We start from the raw sequence: 13624 nt of genomic DNA, 5'->3' as shown, positions 1-13624 counted from the left end.
AATAAAGGGAAAACACATATACTGTTAACAATATAACAGCTTTAATACCTGATCCTTTCCTCCCTCCTCTTCTTTCTATCAACTTCCTCATCATCTGTTTCTCTTGCTCTGTCCTTTCTATCCTGACGGCTGGATTTGCGCTGATTGCTCCGATTTCCATAATTGCTTCCACTTCCTGAATTTTCGGCTAACACAGTAAGAATACAAGATACAATGCAGCATGCATAATATCTACAAAAAAACAGTTATACTCTTACAACAAACTTTATGTACTCATATCAAAAGACAAAATGCTCTATCATGATGATGTGTGAAGTCTTCAGAGCATTTACTAAAATAATTTGAGAGAGATTTAGAAATGATAAAACATTAATATTTTTCTCCCGATAAAGACATAACATATCTGCAAAACATGCACGCACACGCACACAAATCTACTTGTGCCTCAATGCCAGCTTTCACTTGCTTCTTGGATGTTTTTCCAATTTGATAATCGCATGACAATTTTCAGTGGTGGCTATATCTACTTGCCTATTTCTCGGGATTCCTCAATGTTCCAGTACTCAGAGAGTACTTCTTCCTTGTAAAACACTCCCTTCATTACTGGCTCGGCATTGGTGGAAATTTTTTTGTGCCAACGTCATATCTTTCAATAACTTTTCCCAGGTTTTCGACTAATGCACATACCCTACGGGCCTTGTTAAAAATGGATCTATTGGGCTGTTTCCTATCCTCACTCTCCAATGAACACAGCACTGACTTTCAAAAAAAAAAATTAGGAAGCACCCACTTTCTCAAGAAGTAAAACCCACTCCAGAAACACATTACTCATTACACATTACTCCCTGATATCTTTACCACACCACCCATTGTTGCCGTCCAGAATTCTCCTAAACTCCATAATATCCTTGTAAAATCATGTGGCAGTCGCATACCATTATTCCTCCCCAAGGTAAATATCTGCAACCATTCCTCTGAAAAACCTACCCCATACACCGACCTAGAACCAGTTAGTGTAGGCCCACAACTTTTTTAATTTACAACTTCTGTATAATTTGACTCAGTCGCTATTACTTAAGTTTCTTCTTATTTATGGGATCTACAGAACACGAATAAATGAACCAATGAAGGTTCTCTACTTCAACTCAGTGGAAAATACTGATCTCTGTCACATCGAATCTAAAAGGCAACCTCAAAAGGAGTTGTTACTTACACATGTGTTCTTGGAATCTGTTTCATTACTGGATGAGCAACTGGATCTGCAATGATGGTAGATCTTATACATTTGCCAAATCATGTAACAGAGATGGTACTGAAATGCTCTTGTGGCCAGCCTACGTCCCTATTGATGACTTTGTCTAATACATTGCAACAATACAGTATAGCAGACTAACAAATCAAGTGTATATAATCAAGTCACAATAATATAAAGGTTCTGTAAAACTGCAGCATTAAGGTTTTTGGCTGAGAACATAAAACTTTCCATCTCCATAAATTCCTTTAGCCATCTAACTGTCATTTGCTAGTGACATGTTCTTGTGAGGTCATAAGAATAGTAGTCAACAGACTGTATGTTGTTAACTGAGAGAGCAAACACTATCTTGAGGAAGCACGTTTTCCTATTCTAAATTGTCATTTTGTATTTTAAAATCATGAAATGTACATTATACAGAAATACTGTTTGGATGTTCTATTTGGAGTAGTTTAGAACATTACATCACATAACAATAGGACAAAAGTCTGGTTGTTTTAGAACGTTTCTAAGATGTATTCTGTGCGCATAAATTTGAAAAATAAATCTCAAGTGTATTCTTACATAAAAAAAAGTGAATGAGCCTATTTAGAACTGCACCAAGTACTTAAAAATGTTGGTTGGCAGTATTTGTGCCCATATCTCTCTCATTCTTTGCTATGAGCTTGTGTTCTTGCTTCAGACCAAATTATTGTGGTCTTCTTTATTCGCTTCTTCTCCTGGTTACCATAGGCATTAGACTGACTTTTGCACTTTAGAGGCCAAGTTTACTAGACTTTCATTCTCTTGTTTTGATCTACCAGCTCTCAAAACATGGAAAGCAAAGAGCTTGCTGTATAAGAAATTTGTTTCACAGGAGGAATGGCCAGTATTCAGGGATATGACATGAATACTCATTGGAAACAACAAAAAGTTTCTATGGACATATGCCCTATGCCAAATGGTTTCTGCGATAGAACACATTTAATGAAATAAAGAATGTTTAATGCACATTTGTTTTTGGGCTAGTGGCGCACAACCTCTATTTTTTTACTCTAGCCCAACCTACATTGTTTTCAACTCTATGCTCAGGGTGTATCCGGTATTAAACTAGCTTGCTGGATGCATAGTTGATTGTGGTGTGTTGCAAGTGAAGTAGTGCGATTGATTGAGAGCGTATCAAGGAGAAGCATTGATTAACTGTATTTCTCCATGTGCTGGCTAAAATGCCATACATTTAAACTAATGAAGAACACACAGACATTATGTATGTTTACAGATCCCACAACTGGAGTGCTCCCGTTATTGTCAAAGAATACTGTTGGCACTTTCTAAAAGGCCAAGTTCTTGGTTGAGAAGTGTTTACCAAAGTATTCAGCACACTGTGTGAAGCAGGTATTCTTCAAAGTTTCCATTTTTAGTTTGAATATATAGTTCAACAATCTCTGCAGTAACAGCAACACATTGTCGAAATGGTGAAGCGTAATCCTATTATCAGCATATGGAGACTTTCTGCACATATCAACATCACACAAAAACATACATGATGAACATTATGTGTGGAAAATTTGTACTCATTTCACTTACAGTGTGTCCACAATCTTCACATTGGTGACAATGCCATATGACTTCGATGATTGTAAGAAAATTCATACACTACAATGAAAACCAATTTCCAAGTTCTTTTTTTGATCAATGTTTGATACAGCACGGTTGGTAACACGTTGATAGGTAAAGTAATTTTAGAAGAGTGAACGATGGGACAGAATTAATTGCGTTTTTTTTTTTTTTTATTCAAGAATTCATGAGGACATTCCTTTGGCCATGAAGACTGCAAAATACTGCCAGCATGACAGAGCCCCTCAGCTCCTCACTTACCCTAATCTCTGGATTGGTAGTGGTAGTGCAACTTACTGGCCATCAAGATCGCCAGACCTTATGCCTTAAGGTTTTTCTTTATGAGGTTGGATGAAGCTTTAGAGGTACAAACCAAATGTGAATTGCTTGTCGCATCACAGATGCTGCTGCCCTCATCAGTGCATGTAAAAGGCGCTCAGACAAGCAACACAACATGTTTTCCAAAGAGTGCACAAATGCACTGAAGCTGACAGTGGAGTATTCATTTATTGTGACCTGTACTACAGTTGCAATGTTACGTGTACGACAATGCTTTGAGGTGAATATGTTAAAATGTGTGTTCTTCAATCAATATTTTGTAAAACACATGTTGTAATGTTCACTAATCATTGTGCACGTGTAAACTGGACAATGTATAACCGGACAATGTATTCAAAAACACAGAAAATAAACAACAACGTACATTAAATGCGTTCTATCTAGGAAATTGTTCAGAATAGGGCATACAGGATGTAACTCAATTCCCTTTACCAGGGGATATACGCGGACAAGGACAAAAAATATTTCCCGGATTTCCCGGTTAAAAAATACACTTTCTCCTGGGTGAAAATATGCTTTTTCTGTGTTAAGTGACAGTATGCTTTCCCTCGGAATCATAAAACTTATCAGTCCTTTGAATGGTTAAGATTTTATAAACTGGTGTAGAACCTCCTGTCACTTTAGTAAAGTGATATAGGTCTGCATTTTCGAAAGATCTTTGATGTTTCCACGAAACACAGCACGTTAGTTTTTGAAGCTTTGAAATCTAAATTGCAATGCGCTTTTGTAAGTCAATCGTACTTTCGTAAAAGTACATAGTCAAATTCCACCAAACACAGAACGTTAAGTTTCTGACGCTTTGAAAACGAGATTGCGAAGCGCTTTTGTAAGCCAATCATAGCTCATGTCATGTGATCTTGTCAGCCAATGATAACAGATATTCACCGCTTTACATGGGGCTCCCGAAAGCGGATTTCGGAAACCGATCTCCTAAGACCGCTTCTGGGTGGTCATGTAAAGACTCCAAAATCGATTCTGGAAATCCGCTTCTGGTCGTCGGTTTTCCAATTCCGCAATCGTTTTTTGCTTCTATGTAAAACACAGCCGGTATTGAAACTTGCTTGGGCTTTCAGGTTTTGTCTTTTTTTTTTTTTTAATTTCAGCTAAAATTGACGGAGTGGCTTTTTGCACAGTAAAGGATAAGTAGAAGCATTAGATTGAAGCTGTTTACACCTTGAAGGGAAATAGCGATTGTGCTGACTTGAACTATATCAGTTTTTTTTATCCAGGCGCCGTCGTTAACTGGGCTAGCAAATCCGCTTCAGACCTTAACACGTAAACATGACAGCGAAAGACGGTTTCCGAAATTCGGTTTTCATCTTTCAGAAGATGTGTCGCATGTGTAGTGATTTAGAGAATAAGACAGTTGATGCAGTCAGCCTATAGCAACATGATCGTTAAGAAGCATGAACAAACAAATATGGAAAGTAAATTGTTTAAATTTACATAGTACTGTTACAAGAAAAGGTAAGATTTTAAATATAATATTTGTCTTTTTGCATGTGTTGCACTTCGATACATCACACAAATATGCCAGCAAAATGATACGTAATGACCTGAACGCCTAGTGCTCTGGGCTCGAAATTCTTCTAAGTGACTGGCCCTCAACGTGTTAAGTTGAGGATCAAACACTCTGTGATTTAATAAATTCAAAGCACGTCCGGACAAGGAACATTGCATAATATGAAATGTACTTTGAAAGTAACGCTTTTCAAATCACCAATTGCAACATTTTCCTGTGACCCGTTACAATCTGTTTCAGCTGTTGTCAGAGCCAGGAAACAGCGTTACTGTGCCTGTGCAGCTATGATGACGCAGGTAGCCCGTATATTCATATGTATATAACATTAAGAGATCTTACATTACGTCATAAATGAAACAGGACATTGGAGGAGACTCCAAGAGCATTTGGATTTTGTAAACCATACTAAAAAGGCGTAATTCAACTTGAAGGGCTCGTATTTCCAGATTCACGAAGAAGTAGGTCCCAACCTGATATTAAACTTTTCATTGTGGTTTTCAGGATGCAAATTTTCTTGGATTACTAGTACTGTATTATCTCATGTTTACTTCTTTACTATGGCATGATGCCATACGCCCCAGGACATAAAGTGCACTTGAAATTCCAGGAACACTTGACACTAGTAATAGCGCTTCAAATTAATTGACTGCCTCTGCGGGAAGGATTCAAAGTCAAAATTTTTTTCGCAAATCAACAAAAATAAATTCATCTTCCTGCACGGAATGCAAGAATGGCTAAATCCTGGAAATAAAACAAACTAACAACATATTTTAGCCTACCATAATTATGTGAATGTGTTTTAATTCACTTTATAGTTCCCGGCCACAGAAATCCGTTTTGTTTTCATTTGATGTGAGAGATGTAAACCAAGAGGAAACAGCAAAATCACTAAACACGGTTTACATGGAGACTACCCCTCATCTCACAACAACTCAGACTGCTCTGCACATGCGTGAATCTGGCAGCTTGGGTGCGCCAGAAAACATTTTCTGGATAGCATCTGGCTGCTTGTTGCTATTGCTGATATAGCTAAAGCCTAGTTTACATGACAGTGGTTTGCGCCACTCATTGGGAGGAACGAGTTGCACGCAAATAGTTTCATGTTTGATTGTAGACACGGCGCCACCAGTATACACTTCAGTTTCGTTGTTTTGAGGGTCTCTCTGTCGTGTCTGAAATTAAACTTCTGGCCATAAGGAGTAAAGATACTGTAATGCACAAAGCAATGTTGCCAGAACTGAAATTACGTATCATATTGCATGCATAACAATCGAGAACACTCAGCATGTTATAAGATGCGGTTTCAGTTGGTGATGGCGCTTTTTCATTAACACCAATTATTATTAATAGTAATAATTATTGGAAACAGGCCGCATTAAGAAGAGGATGGTTTGCAAACTACTCTCTTGAAAATAGATCTGTACAGTGACAATATTTCAAAATTCTAAATTAGGTGAATGGGGATCACTGTTGCAACGTTTTAAATAGATGAATATTGAATAAAGAATGCAGCTTCTTCATTTGTGGAGCCTTCCCTCCTGTCAACAATAATCCGTAACAAAGAGTTGGCCAACTCGAACGATTGGATTTTAGTCCTATAGACAAGAGCATTGCCACATCTAGAATTAGTCGCTTGTATTTTTCTTAATTCAGTTGTATATGTGCTCATAACCCAATAAATTTTGCCCTGCAGCTCAATACTGTCAAACCATCTACGTTATGATCGCCCATGAAGGTCCTAGGTGCAGCAATATGTTGCTATTTATGAAATCAGCATCACTGAAATCCCACAAATACCTATGCAAAGCATAGATATACAAAAAGCGAACATTATTCTCCGTTCCCCATTTGATATTTCAGTTGGTCTACACTCTATGAACCCACATAACCCCAAACTTCATGCAACCAGTGTCGCCAAAGTTGCAACACGCCGAAAGTGTTTAGTTTCAACAACAAGTTGCACAAACGCGCGGTTTGCATGTGCAGTGACCAGTAGCGTAAGGTTCATATGAGCAGTTGCCAGCGGGCTCGTGCGCATACGCAGAGCTGAATTCGTGTCTGAGGAATGCCTTGCTCCTGCCTCTGGCAACTTGAAGCATGGCTGTTTGCTGTATGAGCAGTAGCAGCAAGTAGCCAGATGCTACCTGGAAAAATTTCCAGTGCGCCCAAGCTGCCAGTTTCATGCATGAGCAGAGCAAGCTGAGTTATAGCGGAGGCGGGGTGGGAGGGGGGGACCCTTCTCCACAAGACCCATGTATATGTTTCGTGATGTTGCTGGTCTCTTCGTTTACAGCTCCCACATCAAATGAAATCAAAACAGATTTCTGTGGCCGGGAGCCATCAAGTGAATTAATATACATTCTCAAAACCATGAAAGACCAAAATAAGTTAGTTTCAATTTTCAGATTTTATATTATTTCCACGTTATTAGCAATCAACCATTAATGTCTTAATGAAGCTATTTCTGTCTGTTTTGTAGAGAAATTTGCTTCTATTAATTTTTTCCGCTGAGGCAGTTAGTTTATTTGAAACAAAGTGTTTCATTCCACACTATCGGCTACTTTCAACTTCGTTCACTTTCAAATGCAAATTTTCATTTTCAGGGACAAATGACATTATAGCATAATAAAGAACCAAACATGAGAATAGAGTACTGGACCTCCGAGAAAATTGGTATCACGAAAACCATATGAAAAGCTGAATATCAGGTACTTCAGAGTGCATCTGGACATAGCAATGTGCAATTAGAGTGGAATGAAGCATTTTAGTATAGTTTATGAAATTCCGATGCTGGCTGGAGTAGACTCTGATGTCCTGTTCCTTTTATGGCACTGTAACACCTCTTAATGCTATATACATACGAACATACATAAACATTTATTGAAGGTGACTAAGTAGGCAAATTTGGTCAGTAGTTTTGAACTAAATATTTTGTTTCAAACATAATGACAGCTGTAGCAGAATTTTACAAATCTGCTTTCTGTGAAAGTGTTTTTCGATCACAAGGCACTTGTCTAGCACTTCCCCTAGGCCTGAAGTCATTTCTTAATTTGTGTTTATGTCTTAAATTTATAGAAAGCCATTCTATGGTAAATTGTAGACTGACAGCACACCATGTTTTATCATTTTAACTCCGCACATGGCTTCATATTTAATCCTAGAGTAGAATATAAACTGTCAGTTGTACAGTTTCTTTGCTTTGCAGACAATCGCGTAAATTTTTTTTACACATTTTGAAATAGTCATGAAATTTATTGTCCTTCATTCTGGTGTAAGCTACACAAGAAACTTTTTTTTCTTCAAAAAATTTGTATTCCATCTTACTAGCTTTTTGCAGTGCTGTGTAGATGTAAACTTGATTGGAAATGCTACAACAACAACATTGCAGAGTACGAATTTAAAAAAATCTGTCAAAGTCACCACATAGCAAAATGTTATGGTATTTTGAGGTGTGGAGTCTAGTTCTGAAATGAATAATATGCCCAGAACTGCTTCCTTATTTGCATTCCTTATCTGGGTAGAATTGATAAAACAATTGCACCAGGTACAACTCCCTAGGTCCTCTAAAGAACATGCCACAGGTCTGTGCATGGTCATGCGATGTCCCACCACGCACGAAATTCCACACAGAAATGTGAGCAGAGCAAGCACCAAGCATGGGCTGCCTACATCATCATAGCTGTGCATATGCAGTACAGCCTGTTACCTGGTGCTGTCTGGCAACTGCTCAAACAAACTTAAAGCGAGAATCTCACAACTATATGCTGCACTGCTGCCGTATTTCGCGACAACAGAATTATTCATTCAACTGTCTTGCGGTGTTGGCAAAAGAACTTTAAAGAGAATTGTAAATGAAAGTGTCAGATCTGTAGGAACCATAGAAAAAGTTGGTTTCGTTGTTGCCTGAAAAGCACTGAAATCGCAAGGAACCTGTAAAACAAATGGATGGTTTCAACAACGATGTTGTAAAGTACTCCACATGAATGGCGAATACCCGACATCACAAAAACATATTACAGCTACGCAGGTGAGAATTAGCTTCAATGGTAAGTGCTTCGTCAGTGTAAGAAATTTTAAAAGAAGTTGGTTAAGAAGAGAGCTTTAGGTTTAAAGAAGTGACAGGTGCAGCACGAACTACATCCCATATAAAGATTCACAATGCATGAGAAGGAGGGAGTTCAACAGTGTATTACCTTGACGAAACCTGGGTCAATTAGAATCATTCTGGGAATATCTGCTGGAAAATGAGTGATGGTACTGGCGGTTTTGAAGTTTTCGTAGGATAAGGTCCTCAGATAATTATTCTGCATGCTGACTCTTCTTCTGGTTTTGTTTCTGAGAGTAAACTTGTAATTACGTGTAAGAAAAATAGCAGTGACTACCATTCGGAAATGAATGCTGTCAGTTTTGTGATGTGATCCACAACTCTTGTATACCTTGTTTCGAAGTTGGTCATTGCCAGTTATAATTCAACTGTTACATAGAGAACACCTGTAAACACCAGAAAAGTGGATATATTTTCCTGGCTTAGAAATAAAAATATTAAGCACAGTATAAACCAGATTTGTGCCGACCTCCTGTAGCTCGTTAATTTATACAAGTCTCGCGACAAAACGTACGAACTTGACTTCCTTGCACATGAATGGGGTCACACAGTTTTGCGATTACCCACGTTCGTGTTGTTGTCAGTGTCCCCTATGGAATTAATCTGGGCAGAGGATAGGGCTAAACATTCAAGATAACATTCACTGAATCGCTTGGCATGAGGCAATAGAGAACATCCCACCTGTAGCGTGGCCACAGTCTATTTGGCATGCTGAGAAGCTTCAGAAAGAATAATTTGATAGGTAAGTGATGATGGATATAAGCCTTGAACTTATATTTGTAAATTTACAATCAGATTGTTCGCAAACAGATTCAAATAGAAGTGATGGTGGTATTGCAATGTAGACTTTGAAACAAAGTAAAATATTTTTTAGTTTTGAAGACTTGTGGTTTAAAAAATGTGTTTTGTCAACATATCTGCTGCATACATAATAATGAGAACTTCCTAGCCTTTTTCATTAGAACTTTGTATCCTTTGAATTATGTAGACTATAATGTTAAGCATATTGCTCTAATAACACGCGAGACTGCAGCTGGATAACTTCGTCAAAAGTCCAATATTTCCACTTGTAAACTCATGTCATTTTCAAGGCACAAACTGGACAAGGCCCTACAATGACAGTAACCATTACTTGTTGAGATACCGGTGGTTTTCAGTGTTATAGGTCATCATTCCCTGGAGTTATTCGCTGATGATGATTAACTGTTTGCTTGTACAATGGATTATAAATGCGGTCTCTCACTGTAAAGTCGAACGAGTTAGTTTACACTGATAATGCCCGTCAACAGAGAAAAATATGACAACTTAATAACTGATTACACTTAACTACAGTCAAACACATTAACACATGCACCTAACACACATTTTTAAAAATTCTATTGAGTAGAAGCAGTTGTCAAGCAAATGTAATGGTTTCAGTTTATGCTTGAAGTTAATTTTGTTGTGTATTAAATTCTTACTTGAGGTAAGTTCAAATGGCAATAAATGATAATTATTGCAAGCAGTTTCAATATAATTGTCATTTTGAGAAAAATTGTACCTCATGTCTTCACAAAACTGTCAGCTTGTAACATTATGTGATTGCCTTATCATTTTAAATCATTCACCAATTGAGCAGTCGCTCAGCAACAGCTACAGTTAGCAAATAATGTTGCGAGAATGTAAAAGGTGAACGACCTGTGACGTAACTTGTTTATTGTCGAAGCGCCGTCAGAGATGCAGTGAGTTATTGACTTTGGAAATCGCAGCGCGAAGAATGGACAGAAGAAGAACACTTTTACACTTTTTCTTTTTTTTTATTTACGAGATATTCTCGATGAACAGTTACTCATTCTTCTCTTGTCTCTTGTAACTTGTGTCGGATGCGCATGTCTTGCCGCCGTATTATTATCGTTAAAAATAATATTATTTTAGTGTAAAGTAAAGTGCAATACTAAAAGTCCAATACTGCATAGCAGTAAATTTATTGTGCGACGTGTATGTGAAAACGTCAAAGGAATTATTGTCATTACCAGAAGAGAAGTGCCAGTCAAAAACGGCATCCATGTTAAATCTTTCATTGCAGTTTAAGTTTTTCTATTAATTGCCATAAATTCAGATTTAAATGGAATTGGTGTATGGACTATTTATTTAGTGTAGAATCTATGTTCACTCCTTCATGAAGTTATTTAATTTTCTTTATGTTTCTGCCAAATAGACAGTTCACAGTCACGAATTCTTTCGTCGAAATCGGACGGAAGTTGTATGCGGCGAAATATTTTCTCTGCGCCACATTCTACTTGTAAATGCATGATAAACTATGGTCCCTTAGGAAATTCATGTTGAGCTATCCAAAAATAATTATATTTTGAATAGGCATTTACTCTCCTCTGCAATGCAACTTCCGACAGATCAGACGATCCAACAAGAGACAGCCGCACACGGTCGGCGTTCGCAAATATTTTCCACCGCTGATTATAGCTATATGTTGCAGCATAAAAGAAACATATTGTTATAATTAGCGACTACGAACGAGGACGTTTATAACATATGTTTATGTATACACATTATGTAAACATATCGTTATAAGCTGTTCTCACCTCCTGACGTCATGCAGAGTAAATCTGTGGAGCAATGGACGCAATGTCGTGAATTAATATTTCTCGCATGATGACTGATCGAAATTGGTTTGAATATTTACTACTCCCCTCATAGATTTGAACGTAATACGATGTACTGTAGGCAATTGAGCCTGTTGTCGGCAATGTGGACCTTATTTGCCCGCTCTCTGCAGCCCTGCAAGTGCAGTTCTCATCCCTTCACTGCTCTGCCTCTATGTGCAGAAGCATTGTCTTACGTGACGCAAGCTCTAATATAAACCATTGTGATGTCATGTCCATCGGAAGCAGTTGTTGTTATGAAGTACTGCATAGTCTTCAACCTAAAGCCTTCGACACATGTTGCTGTTGGCAGACATTTGTGTGTGCACTGTGTTTTGTTGTTGCAAATGGCACATTTCCTTTGCAACTTAAGCTTTATTTATTTCCCTAGTTTATGTTTTACTGCTACAACATTATTTTGCAGTAGTGGGCTAAAGTAAAATTCTTTGTTGGTGTATCGGTTCTTACCAGTCTAAACTACTAAAACTAAAACAATGAAAAATTCCCTTAATTCTAAAAGAATTCTCAGGTTTTCCCCGGTTTTCTCCAGGCCAAAAAGATTCCCGGGGTTTTCCCAGAGCATATACACCCTGTTTACAGACTTTGAGGACTTGCAGTGTGGACCAAGATGATCAAGTTTAGCATATGAACTCACATCTGGAAATGTACTGTTTTCATGCTAAACGCAAAATACTACTACACCATACTGCTCTTTGAATCCTCCTGCTGGTCACTCCACTTACAAGCAGGGTTCTATATCTGACAACCACTGATGACAACACAGATATGGTTCCTCAGTACCATGTTCCAGTATACACGATCACCAATATTTTGTCTCCTAGCATCTGCCACAGTCATAACCAGTGACAGTAGGTTTTCCTTGGATGCCACAGGTGTCTCGTAAATCAAGGATTTCATGTGACCGCACAGGTAGTAATCTAGCAGATCCAAGTTGGGAGAACATCCAGACCAAGCAACTGGGCCACCACTACCTATCCACTGTTGCAAAAATTATTGGTCCAGATAATCTCAGACTGCACACGAAAAATTAGATGGTGTGCCACTGTGTCGTAACCAAATGTTTTGCTGCCCATGTTCCAAAAGCCCATGCAGTATGCCATCAACGTATGCGGCTCTCTTGAGATCTGGTGGAAGAGGATATGAACCAATGAAAAGCCCATCCACGAACCTTGCTCATATGTTCAGATGGGCACATAGGATGTGTGTTTTCATCAGCCCACATACGACTGTTGTGGGAACTGAGAACACGTTTCCTAGAGAACTTGACTTCATTAGTAAAAAGAATCTGCTGTTGGAAGTCATGATCGTTCACACAATGGTGCAATAACTTCCTGCAGAAATGGGCTTAAGATGAAAAATCCTGTAGCTGCATTGCCCGTATCTTGTGGAGGTGGTATAAGGTGTAGCTGCTGCTCATGCAGAACATTCCAGACACTGTGGTGATACACATTCACTCCACCTGCTACATTTATGGTACCCATTGGTGCATCCTCTTCCACTGCATGGAGCACAGCCTCTTTAAATCCGGATATGCGGGACCACCATGGAGCATCAGGTGGCCCTGCTAGTGGTGAATGTATCTCTCTCCGAGGCCCATTGATACATCATTGCAAATAGGGAGTGTGAAGGTGTCTGGCAGTGTGAAAAATGCTCGGCATACAAACGACAAGTACTCCTTCCAATGCATCGAGTTTCACTATACAATAACATCAGGTCAGTGTATTCTACAAACATGTAGTTCATCAAGGTCAACACAAACACACTAAAAACGAAATTATGTACATCTTGCATTCTATACAATAAAGAATGATTACTACGGCACAGTATGAACGAAGACCACATCCACAACAGCAGTTACAAACCTATGTGGGTATGTAAAATGGTACAGTATGGACAAAGACCACAAGCACAACAGCAGGCATGAACCTATGGGGGCAAATCTCAAACTCAATTGAGTGGCATGTAAAAAAACATTTATTGAGCACAGGACATCAGGTGATCACTGAATGGCGTACATAATACCCCAGTCGGTGAGCCCAAAAATGCAGGAGTTTCGAATGTGTGTTGTCATATTTTGTGTGTAGCAGGAAAACAGCATGTTTCTAGACATGAGTTCCTATGGAAAACTTAACTGTCCTGGACCCCACTCA

The 13624-nt window shown here is 38.5% G+C and overlaps 1 protein-coding gene across 2 annotated transcripts in view; it reads right to left on the bottom strand.

Annotated features, from left to right (window-relative positions):
• LOC126272211 (cell division cycle and apoptosis regulator protein 1-like) overlaps positions 1-13624 on the bottom strand; it is a 269061-nt gene that overhangs the window by 145777 nt on the left and 109660 nt on the right. For both annotated transcript variants that reach the window (XM_049974912.1, XM_049974901.1), the window contains exon 7: positions 49-187. In XM_049974912.1, the coding sequence (XP_049830869.1) occupies positions 49-187 (139 nt within the window). The remainder of the gene's footprint in view (positions 1-48; positions 188-13624) is intronic.

This window comes from Schistocerca gregaria, chromosome 1 (genome assembly GCF_023897955.1).
Source record: "Schistocerca gregaria isolate iqSchGreg1 chromosome 1, iqSchGreg1.2, whole genome shotgun sequence".
Lineage (NCBI taxonomy): Eukaryota > Metazoa > Arthropoda > Insecta > Orthoptera > Acrididae > Schistocerca > Schistocerca gregaria.
This window is presented reverse-complemented; position numbering and strand designations above follow the sequence as displayed.